The sequence below is a fragment of the Metopolophium dirhodum genome, chromosome 4 (assembly GCF_019925205.1).
Source record: "Metopolophium dirhodum isolate CAU chromosome 4, ASM1992520v1, whole genome shotgun sequence".
Lineage (NCBI taxonomy): Eukaryota > Metazoa > Arthropoda > Insecta > Hemiptera > Aphididae > Metopolophium > Metopolophium dirhodum.
In genome coordinates this window covers 39,053,102-39,065,825 of record NC_083563.1, presented here as the reverse complement: position 1 = coordinate 39,065,825, position 12,724 = coordinate 39,053,102, and the positions used below count along the sequence as shown (strand labels likewise).

The 12,724-nt window shown below is 30.3% G+C and overlaps 1 protein-coding gene across 3 annotated transcripts; it reads left to right on the top strand.

Moving 5' to 3' along the window:
* On the top strand, window positions 1-12,415 carry LOC132943824 (alpha-(1,6)-fucosyltransferase-like). 3 transcript variants are annotated; one of them, XM_061012942.1, is made up of 10 exons: window positions 1-198; window positions 917-1,047; window positions 1,143-1,164; window positions 4,995-5,345; window positions 5,583-5,787; window positions 7,662-7,926; window positions 10,783-10,950; window positions 11,009-11,159; window positions 11,826-12,089; window positions 12,215-12,415. In XM_061012942.1, the coding sequence occupies exons 1-10, from the start codon at window positions 130-132 to the stop codon at window positions 12,290-12,292; spliced, it is 1,704 nt and encodes a 567-aa protein (XP_060868925.1). In that variant the 5' UTR covers window positions 1-129; the 3' UTR covers window positions 12,293-12,415. The 3 variants fall into 3 exon arrangements, with proteins under 3 accessions (XP_060868925.1, XP_060868924.1, XP_060868926.1); XM_061012941.1 differs by having other exon boundaries at window positions 64-198; window positions 809-1,047; XM_061012943.1 differs by lacking the exons at window positions 1-198; window positions 917-1,047; window positions 1,143-1,164 and adding an exon at window positions 4,545-4,691.
* Window positions 12,416-12,724: the final 309 nt, after the last annotated feature.

The window sequence follows — 12,724 nt, the reverse complement described above, 5'->3', positions numbered from 1 at the left end:
TCAGTTACGAGGAACAACAAAAACCCGTCGTATACCGTTGACGGTAATGCCCGAAGTCGGTCTGAACAATAAAGAAATTATTGTGGACAAAAATAACTTAATCGTTTTTCACTCCATTGTTTACTTTTAATGTATCGCGTAATATTATTTGAGCGCAGAGATTATAATTTTCGTTCGAATAATAAGGATTTAAATCAGGTAATAATTAGGTTAGGTTTTTTTTTTCTAATTAATTTTTTGACTAATTCGTTAGTTTCATATTAAAACAAATAGATAAATCATGATAAAAAATTATTAATTTTGATTTTGGCATAACACGTAATATACAACAATACATTGACATAATATTAGATCATTATCTGAATAAATATTACGTATTGGTGGGTAATTATCATACCATAATAATATATCAATCGACATGAAAAAAACGATTATTAATTCAAATCATATAATTATGTACCTACTAGTGGCTACTACTTATTATTATAAATATATTTACTAGCTACTCAAAATGTATTTTTTCATACTTGCAAGACGCCGTTATAATTTTACAAAACAAAGTAATTATAATTTACAACATTTAAAATAATGTTCATACATTCAAATTACAAATGTTTTTTTTTATTTATATCAACATTCTATGAACAAGTCGACGCTCCCAAAAATTGTTGACACATTTATTTATGACAAAAAAAATCCCTCCGCAATTCTTACCTATATTAATTTCTCATATATTGTATTCCTTTATTTTATATTCGTAATAATTTGTTGTATTATATTTTGAACATCTTAAAAATATGTTCAACAGACACTGAATCAGTAGGTAACAAAAAAAATGAAGACCTGTCAGTTCTGGCTGAAATGTTGTATTATTTTTATACTTTTGTGTATTTGTATTCTATTGATGACTATTAAGCAAAAACAGCAACAAGTTGAAATCACCAAAAAAAATGTAAATGAAAAGCTATTCAAAGTTCTTCTAGAGCTCGATTTTCTGCAAAAAAATAATGCTGAACTAAATCATCGAATTCTCGTCTTAACTCAAAGGTACATCATATTATTATACTGATTCGATTTCTCCCATGTGTTATTATCATAAAATATAACGTTTATTTTTGTACACAAATATTTTATATTTTCAGGCTGAGGATTGTCAAAAATAGTGTAAGTATACATTTATACTATCATGTTCTCATTAACCAAAGACTTTCACGTTAGATTGGTATAGATATTATAATTATAATGTTTTTACGATACGTACATAAAATAAAAATTCTAAAAATGTATACTTCTTATATTTTAGAACATTTTTTCCGAAACATACATTGAAGTATTTACCTGCTTATCTAAATGCAGTGGCCAGTTTAAGTCAGTGTTAGATTAATATTGTCCATAAATCGTACCACCATTAATATCGTGTGTTATACTGAATATAAAGAATAATAATACTTTGTCAAAAAAGAGCCGTTTTGTTCAAATTACGGCTTGCCGCTTGGCCAATACTTTCCATATCAATACTTGATATCAAGGCTGGGCAAGTTAATGATTTTTTTTAACTCAGTTAAGTTAAGTTAATATGCACCAATAACAAAAAGTTAAAAGCTAAAAGTAAATTTAACTATAGGTTAACTCAGTTAAGTTAAAAGTTAATACACACTTTTTGTTAACTTTTTGTTAAGTTAAAAAAAAGTTAATTTGTTTATACAACGCTAGCGTACTTAATTTTTTTCCAACCCAAAACTAAATTATAGGATATAATGTTAATACTTCATACAGTATTTCCATATAAGTTAGATTTGAATGATAAAAATTTTTAACTTTAAATAATTTACGATATATATTTTTCGACATGAAAACGAAAGACTGAAATAGTGAAATATTAAAAAATTAAAAACAAAATAAATTAACTTAATTAACTTCTTAAAATGAAAAATTAACTCGTTAATTTCACGTTAATTAAGAAAGAAATTTAGTAAGTTAACAGTTAAGTTAATGAAAACCCAAAAGTAACTAGTTAAGTTAAAAAGTTAAAATAAAATTAACTTTTTAACTTAACTTTAACTTTTTAACTCGTTAATGCCCAGATTTGCTTGATATCGGCTAACACCATAAAAAAAATACTAAAATCACAAATTCACAAGGCCGGACATTAACGAGTTTAAAAGTTAAAGTTAAGTTACTTTTAAATAAGTTACATAAAGGTTACTTATTTTTTTAGATGTAACTTCAAACTTAACGAGTAAAATTGTTTCCCTTGATATGCAGACATACGGTAACTTATGAGTTAATTAATTTCATTTTCACTTAGTTACAGGTTATATTTTTCTTAATATAATTCTATTAATTTAAAATAGATTTTGTTTTGTATATTTTTTTTTTATAAACGAAAAAAAGTCAAAAAATTGGAAATATAAAATATTATTATTATTGTTTTTTTTTTTTTGGTCTTTACCCGGCACTAAGGTCATTAGCTGTGTGATGGTACTGTAGGGTTTTTCGTACGGTGGGGAACATGGTTGGAGGAACACGTTTTTGTGTTTGGCAGAATTTTCTAGTGGGCACCCGTAGGTATCTGCCATGCCCGGGTGGGGGATGGCGGCCTCTCTCTCCGGATACCTTGACTGCCCGAAGAAAAATGCCACCCGGTAATCGTCATTACCTATTGATAACTGATAACGCTGATTTAGTACTAGACATTACACTAATTTTGAATCAACATCGTGGTATTATTCGAAGACTGTCATTGGTCAACGTAATACTCAACTTCAATTATCATACGGTTGATAATATTTCTGTACTTGTTCAATCGAAAAAACGTAACTTTTGTCATTACTTATTGTAATGCCTATAATAACTATAATAAGTAATAACTAGGGTTCGGATTTGAAGGCAAATGCCTTTCTTTTATTAATCATAATAGAAAAATAATTTTTATACAAAAATGTGTTTCATTTAATTTCTTAGACGATGGAACCTTTTTTTTTTGCCTTTTTTTGCCTTTTTACTTATAAATGCCTTTTTGCCTTTTTTTTACCTTTTTTACTTATAAATGCCTATTTTGTGTTTAATTTTTCAGTTGATTTTATAATTTTATACACAGCTTGCGTATTATCGCTACAAATGGGTTTTATTATTCGCAATATTTATCGATATCGTCTTATCGAGTATTTGGTATGGCCATAAAATTACCCGTACACCTATTTAAAGATTAAGATATGTTCGTAATGCGTAGATTCAAGATTGTTCGTCAGTCCGCCTGCATTTGTCGATCGCAATAATTGTCGTTCAATAATTTTTCCACACGTTTATTTTATTCTGTTTTTTTAATTATGCCAAAAGTTAAACGAAATCAAAATTCCAAGTTGAAAAAGTAAGTTTCAGAATTCGGTGAAAATATTTTTTCAACCGATGGATTAATTTTATATTGTAAAATTTGTGACGTCAAAGTGTCAAGTGAGAAAAAATTCCATATTCAGCAACATATCGGAAGAGATAAACACAAAAATGGGCTTGCAAAAATTGAAAAAACCTTTCATTCATAAAAATACCATTAAGTCATAATATTTCAATTACGATTTGTGTAACGCGTAGGTTGCGGCAAATATTCCTATGAATACATTGAATAATGACGTTTTTAGATCTTTTTTATCAAAATATTGCAACAAAAATATTCCATGCGAATCGACATTACGAAAAGGATACTTTGATAAATGCTATGAAGAGGTTTTGTCGAAAATTCTTGAAGCTGTAGGTGAACATAAAATATGGGTGTGAATTGACGAAACCACAGATTCAGAACGCCGAAACGTGGCTAACATAATAGTTGGAATTCTACAACCAGAAAGTCCTGGGAATTTGTATCTTCTTCACACAGACTATTTAGATAAGGTAAATAGTAGTACAATTACCCAGCTATTTGACAAAGCAATGTATATATTGTGGCCAACTAATGTAAAATACGACAATATTTTGCTTTTTATATCTGACCGGGCTATATGAAGAAAGCGGGTAGTACAATTCAAACTTTGTACCCGAATATTATTCATTTAACTTGTTTGGCTCATGCATGTCATAACGTCTGTGAAGAAGTACGAGCATATTATAAAAATGTAGACCAGTTAATTTCTGAAATGAAAAGACATTTTTAAAATGTCCTAAGAGAATCGCAGTTCTGAAAGAAAAATGTCCAGAATTGCCAAATCCACCTAGACCGATAATTACACGTTGGGGTACATGGATTAATGCAGTAAAATACTATTGTATAAATTTCAATGAACTGAAATCTATAATTGAAGAATTCGAAGAAGAATCTGAATGTGTGAGAGCAGCTAAAAGACTTTTTAAAATGCCATCGATACAAAGTAATCTGGTGTATATTGTATCTAATTTTGGATTTTTGCCTGAGACAATTACAAAACTAGAAACAAGAGGTAACAAATATTATTTTCATGTGTTTTACATGTTTTATATATTAAAATATTATACTGTGTATGTTTTAGGTGTATTACTATCGAAAAGTGTAGATATTGTAAATAATATACAGATTAAACTCGAAGAATGCAATGGCGAAATAGCTAAATTGATTTTGAATAAATTCAACAAAGTTATATCGAAGAACAAAGGATGGGAAAATTTCAAAAAGATCAACCAAGTATTGGTTGGAGAAACCACAAGCAATGACGATCTATCAAGTAGCAATCTTAATTTAGATAATTATTTAAGTATGAAATACGCCCTGATAACTTCGGTGGACGTAGAAAGATCGTTTTCGATGTACAAAAATAGTTTAACCCCTAACCGTAGCCGTTTTACTGAAGGCAGCCTTTTTTATTGATTATATTGCCTTTAAATCCGAACCCTAGTAATAACATATCCTTTAAATACAATATTAATATACCGAAAAAATAATAAACATTGTTAGATTTAGATACCTACCGTGCATAAGTTCAGCTATAATAAACATGTATATTATATTAAATGCACATGACTTACAGTACTCAAACAAAAAAAAATTAGGAGGCCCCTCCAAAGAGTATGAACTATTACGCCGCCGTATTTATTTCAACATGAAGGAATTATGGTACTACATCAGTTATGAACTACGGTCGTTGGCCAAGACGGTCAAAGTCATAAAACCGTTCATATTTCGAATGAAAAAAAATATCAACGAAGAATATTTATCGTTATTGAACGACATCGCCAGATTGGCAACTGTCGATGGCCATACACGGTGGAGACGGAAAGAATATATCTATTTGAGAACTCTAGTCCAAAAGAGACTGAGAGTTTTACAAAATCCGGATGACTGTTCCAAAGCGAAAAAACTCTTTTGCAACTTAATCTCGGTAAATATAAATGCATACAAATATTATACTCATCACAAAATCATTTATGGTTTCGTCTGTAGTATTGTATGCGAAAGCGTGCTGTGTAGTATATTAAAGTACAGTGGAGTATCTAGGATTTTTTTGGTGGGAACAGTATTATATTTAGCATATTATATAACACAGTTATTGTGCCATGTTAGGGCAGACCCATCTGGTCCCCTTTAAATCAGCAACTGTTTAATTGTTTGCTCTTAGGACCGTCGGTCATGTGGATATGGTTGTCGTCTACATCATATCGTAAATTGCTTGGTCGTCGCTTATGCTACCAAGAGGACATTGTTCCTAGACAATCCCCACAATTGGGGGTTCACAAGCGGTGGATTTTCATCTCTGTTTTTTCCACTAAGCAATACATGTACGTCATCATTGGACAACAATGAAACGGTCCTGCCTTGGCCAGGTAATATCTATATATATAAAAATGAATATATGTCTGTCTGTCTGTCTGTGTGTCCGTGTGTTCATATTACAATGGCAACCATTTATATATTATTTTGAGATTTCCGATGGAATTTTTAGTGTATAAATGGTGTAAAAACATATTATTTATATAGAGTAGGCAATTTTAATGGGCAACGAAGTGCATGGGATCAGATATTTTTATATAATATATAAATAGATTAGACTTCTGGGCAGAAGATAGGCTAATTGAAAAAGGAAGAAGACTAACCCCGAGAGGTGCTCAAACAGGGATTTTGAGATATCCGACGGGCATTTTTGTTTATAAATGGTTGCAATGTGTTAACATATTATTCATATAGTCATATAGAGTTGGCATTTTTAATGGGCAACGAAGTGCACGGGATCAGCTAGTTACCTATAAATGGGAGATGACGACGTTTTCCAATATCATTATTATAGTGATAAAAATATTATGTTTGAGTAAATAATTTTATTTATATCGGAACTGCCGGTTCAACTATGGAATTCCTATCACCAGCGCCTTTATATTTAAATATATATCTATTAGGCTAGGTTGTAAACGGTAAAAATTAAAAACTGCAGACACTCGGGACATTTCATTTTTATTTGAGACATATTTATTTTTAAATACAATAGCGTTTATCTTTTTTAACTTTAAAGTTTAAACAGTCGTATCTATAATATAGGTCTATTCAAATATATAAAGACACTAGCGATAGCAATTTGTAGATGTTACTACTCCTGAGTTTGTAAAGTTTTTAATTTTTACCTTTTCCATAGCCTGAATGCGACCTCGGTCCGCAGCCAAAACTATTCGAATAAAAAATATGCATAATTGTATACGTAATTTTTACTACGTCAACTTTGGTAAAGGTGGGAAACCACATTTTATTTTAATTTTGATTATAACTAAGCACGGCTACGACTAATTTGCAGTGAAAAAGTGTAAGCAGTAAACTTCTGTGTGAATTAGTGCCATTGTAGATATTATTTCCTTGGGACGTACTCAGGGTATTAAATAAAGATAATTTCTGGACGCACTCGGGAATCTCTCAAAAAAGCATAAAAAATAAATAAATACTTAGGAAATAAAGTATGTTCTCGTTTAACATCGAGGTTAGGTTCCTAGAAAACACAACTTTAAGCGAAAAATCGTAAAGTGAGATACTTTTTAAAGGTACTTACTTAATTAGAAATTATATTTCTTTCAATTAATATAACGAAGTAAAATATAATACGTATCTAGTAATAAGAAATACACGACAACTGTTAGTGCAGAACAGGAAAAGCGTCATTAAATTATTTAAAATCGATCAAACGAGAACTAATATAAAATATCACGTACTTAATATAATATGACAGTGACCGACCATAAACACAATGCATGTCCGGACGATGCCGCGGGTGACGGTTTTTAAGGAACAAAAATGCCTGGGTGGTCCTTAGCAGAACAAACCTGTTTATTAAAGATAGCCTTGATGTGGTGCAACTACCAGCAAATACAGACCCCCCCCCCCAAAAAAAAAAAAAATAAAACTAGGTCTCGCAAATATGAATTTCCTTCTGCGACCCTTACAAACACATTTCCCTCCGGACGACGACTCACGTCTATCCAGTAGCACCGTTTGACGGAACACAAGGATTTAAAATCCAAAAAATAACGAAACAACGTTAAAATATGCGATGCACGCGTTAAACAAGGACTTACCGTATTTAAAATCCTATAAAACTATTTGAATAAGTCTCTAAATCGAGCACCCTGCAAGGTTGGCCATTAGCAAATAAGTGGGCAATATTTACACACGACACGTGGTATAACAAAATAATGTTTCTTCACTTACTTAAATATAGGCAACGAAAGTGTCCAAGTGGTGAATCTCACTCTTCCCATCGCAGTGCCCGATGGTTCGAATCGTATGAGGAGGCAACTACCGCCGCCGTTCGACCCGCTTGTGCTGCCCGAAGACTTGAGCCGTAGGATACAGGTGTTGCACGGCGACCCTTCTGTCTGGTGGATAGGACAATTCGTCAACTATATAATCCGGCCACAATTATCAACTATCGACATGTTTCAAGGATACGAAGATAGCTTGGAATTTGAAAGGCCAACCGTCGGGTAAATGTTTATTATAATATTATATAGATTATATATTCGCCACTTTGTCGACGCTAGATCTAGTTTGTATAATACATATTTTAAATGCCATATCAATTCAATATTTATTATCAATGACATTAAAATATATTTTTTTTCAAGATTAAATCAAAACAAATTAATCAGATTAATCATTAAATTAAATCAAATCAAAACAAAACAAACTTTGTTAAAAAGTCATACGCTTTGAATTTAACTGTATTTTTTTATACCACCAGACATTAATGCCTATACTGGCATTACCCTTTCAAATATTATATCAATGTAAAATTAACTCAAATGTTTGAGTTAATTGTTACAAAAATGTGTATACTGTATAGTATATTAATAATATGTAACAAATCGTTGTAAATTATGTTTGCTATAATTTATGGGTCCCCAGCTGCAACAACCCGGCAAGTCACAATATTTCCGAAATTTACTTTTCCATGAAATCAATTTCATGGATAAATAAATACATAAATAAATACTTTTATATTGGTACAACAACCATATGATAAAATGGATTTTTTTTCTCATAGTTGTGATTGAAAACTATCAATGTAGAAAGATTTGTCATTAATAAAACTTGAATAAATTTGTCAGAATTCATCTTATATGATTTTAGAATTTTAACTAGAAAAAATCTCAAATTATAAGGCCCACCATGGTCCACTCTACTATATCAAAATATTATAGTATAGGTAAGCATTGATTATAAATACTATAGATTACTCACTGGCCGGTTTTTCGGCGTCACGAAATATTTACTCCCGGTAGATGGCGAGGTGACGTGACTACTAGCGATTACAACGTTACCCGACATTACTAACCACAAGCCCGCACCCATTAACACAGCCGCCCGGTTTAGTCAGATCGGATAACGTTGTAGGTAATCGCTAGTAGTCACGTCGCCTCGCTATCTACTGGGAGTGAATATTTCGTGACACCGAAAAACCGGCCAGTGACCAATCTATAGTATTTATAATCAATGGTAGTAGGTACATAATAATCTTTATATATAAATGTGAAAATGAAAACCTTTGAGGCTTATGTTCTCGGAAACTACTGAACCGATCATTATGATTTTTTTTTTAAATTGAAGAGCTCTTTGCGGAGAAGGTTTATGGCATTTGATCGATTCTCTAACTTAATAAGCAAAGGAGTTATCAATTATTATAATTAATGGCCTGTTACGTAATAATAAATAATAATAATAAATCAGTATTATTCTCAACTCCTATAACCCATAGCAACCATTAATAAACAACAATTACTATCGTATATCTCAAAACTCCTGTTTGAGAACCTACCAGGGGTGATCAATTCCCTTTTTAAATTAGTCTATAACACTCACAAAGAATGTGACTTTCTATTGGTGAAAGAATTTTCGAAATCGGTTCTGTAGTTCCAGAGATTACCCTCAACAATGGTAACTAACAACTTTGTTCAATTCGTTATTTAATATTCGGTGTATAGTACTCAAAATTTATCTTAACTTTTCCGTTTCCCGGAATAAAAATTCTGATACACAGCAGTATATTATCAGGTATGTATGTATGTATGCATGTATGCTGTTTGTACGTATGATTTAACTCTAAAGTATCAAAGTTATACCAAGTTTGTCGTTTTTACTTAATATAATCAATTTATATAAAATCCTATCCTAACCTAACCGTACTAAAACCCAATGAATAAAAAAAACAAATTTAACCTTTTGTAATTTAACCTATCTTGTTCCCAGAGGTCTAATCTACCAACTATATAAATACACAGACTATAACTATACAGACTAAACTCTGGAACTAGTTATCAGATATATGTATATTGACAAAAGACAATAATACAAATCAACAAATATGCCCGATTAACCAATAGCAACCAATATATTATATACAAGTGGATTTTCCTAACATTTTCTTTTATATAAACCTTCTCAGTGAAATACTCTATCGTTTAAAAAAAAAAAAATCAAGACATTTATAATATATACAAGAAGATCTGATAAGTAGTTCCAGAGTTTAGTCTGTATAGTTATAGTCTGTGTATTTATATAGTTAGATATATATATATATAAATTAATGTTTGTGGGTTGGTTAGACCTCTGGGAAAAAGATAGGTTAATTTACAAAGAGTTAAATTTGTTTTTTTTTATTCATCGGATTTTAGTACGGTTAGGTTAGAATAGAATAGATTGCCTGCCTGATAATGTACTGATGTGAATCAGAATTTTTATTTCGGGCAACGGAAAAGTTAAGATAATTTGGAACACCATACACCGAATATTAAATAAAGAATTCGGAATTGAATAAAGTTTGAGTCATATAGAGTTGATACATTTAACGGGGAACGAAGTGCTCGGGATCAGCTAGTATAATATACCTAAAACTGAGTCTGTAGTCCAACATACGTGTGGATAATAAATTGTAGTTTTTAGACGAACATAGCGATTTATTTTAGTTTATACAGTAACTGATAAGTGATAACAACATAATTGTATTCGTTATGTAAATTATATATTTTATTATTTTTAATTGATCACAATAGTTATTAAAATTAATTCATCATAATTTAGTGAAATGTAGTAATATTATGTGTTACGCAGTAGTAAAATTGCATACACAATACGCCGTGTTAATAAAATATAGAATAAGACGTATAATAACCAAAAACTCGATTCTTTTCCGCGTAAGTGTGATAAACTTCAACGATAAGATGATGGCGAGGACTTATTTTGGTTAAAACATATTGTAAAGAGATTAGGTTTGTTACAAAATTGAAAGAAAACTATAGTAACATTGTAATTTATCAATGTGTCATTGTACATACTGTCTTTAGCGTGCACATCAGACGAACGGACAAAATTGGTTCGTTTCACAAGCTTGAAGAGTACATGTACTACGTCGAACAATATTACAAGCAGCAACAAATGAATGGTAAAGATCTGTATAAGACAATATATTTAGCCACCGACGATCCAACATTGTTCAAAGAAGCTTATAAGAAGCGAGTTGAAGTTGTGTTCTTTTAATTATATAATTATTCTAACAGTGCTGTGTTTTAGGTATCCTGACTACCACATATTTGGTGACCCAGAACTATCTAAAACTGGGTCCGTCGCAACCCGTGAGTTGGACAAGTCCATTATGAATATCAACATCGACTTATTTTTTTTATCTCAGTGTAACTATTTAGTTTGTACTTTCTCGTCGCATGTACGTATAACTAATTATCTTACAAAATATTATAACAATTTAATAAATCCCATTCTGCTAGTGACACAATTATTAAACTCATAATAACTATTATAATACATTAATACTATAAATAATTTGCTTAACTTTATACTTATGTATGTAAGAAACATGAATCAATTTAATTTCTTAATTGGTATAGGTACAATGGATAGAAAATTTTTAAGCTTCCTATAGTATGTAAACAGCCATAATTTCATATATAATTATATTTTAATTTTGGCTATTATAAGGTTAAATATTAAACAACAAACAGGTGCTTGTTTACATTTTCATATTTTTTCTATCATCGTCTTTTATAAATATATATTATTTTCTTCTTGAATAATTTTTCTGTGTTAAGAGTTATCAATTTTAGTAATAAATAAATTGAAAAATAAATATTGATACTGATGACTACCATTTACTTATCGATTGGACGGATGGATAGATAACGGATACAATGTGGGAGTATTGTGTATAAACTCTTGTTTAGAAAGCTAATAGAATTATTATAACTTTATACCTATTATGCTGAATAAAATATAATTTGTTGCCTAAAATAAAATAAAATAAAACTAATTATGCTTATGTTAGTTTCATAATGAAGAAAAATTTTGCATTTTAAACACCTAATTTTTCTCGCAGGTTTGCCGATTGGCTTATGAAATAATTAATGGTATCAAATATGCAGATGCATCAACTCAGTTTATTTCGCTAGATGACGTGTATCATTTTAGCGACCAAATTCATAGACTGCATGTTGCTATATTACCTCATAAATCAAACAGACCACAAGAAATGGATTTACAAGTGGGCGACGAGATTGAAGTCGCTGGAAATAAATGGAATGGATATTCGAAGGGAACACATTTGAGAACAAACAAAACTCTTCTGTATCCTACTTTTAAGGTAGCTATTTCTAGTAGCTCATTGCATCACGTGCTTATTAAATACGTTTTATATTTTTTTATGAGTATTAAATTGTATAATATTATAGTATTTTATATTATTTTAACATATTAGTATTGTTTTAGTTAATACAAAAAAATGAAGTCATGTATTTTGCCAGTTACCCTGATATCAAAATAAGCTCTGAAGAATTGGAAGATTAATTATTGCGCAATACCTTTACATTACTAATACATAATATATAATATAATTTTAACTTAGGAACATTGTAATGAAGATTGAGAAAATAAAAAAACTTATAGGTAGTAAATTTATTCGATGCATATTTTATTACAGGTATGGTCTAAAAATGGGAAACGTACATTTTACCCGGGAATTGTAAACCTTTATTCATATGAACAAGATAGTGTATACATTGTCCACCTTAAAAATGAAAAAATATGTATACAATCATAAGCCATTATTCAGATAATTTATACTTAAGCGATGAGCTGTGGTTATAGTAAGTAGACTTAGTGGTCAAGTCTTATTAATTCGGGCTCTTACAAGGATACTCCATGAAACGTAAAGATACCTAGGATGATATACCTTGATCGTATGCTGATTATGTTGGTACAATGGTCAATATGTCAAAC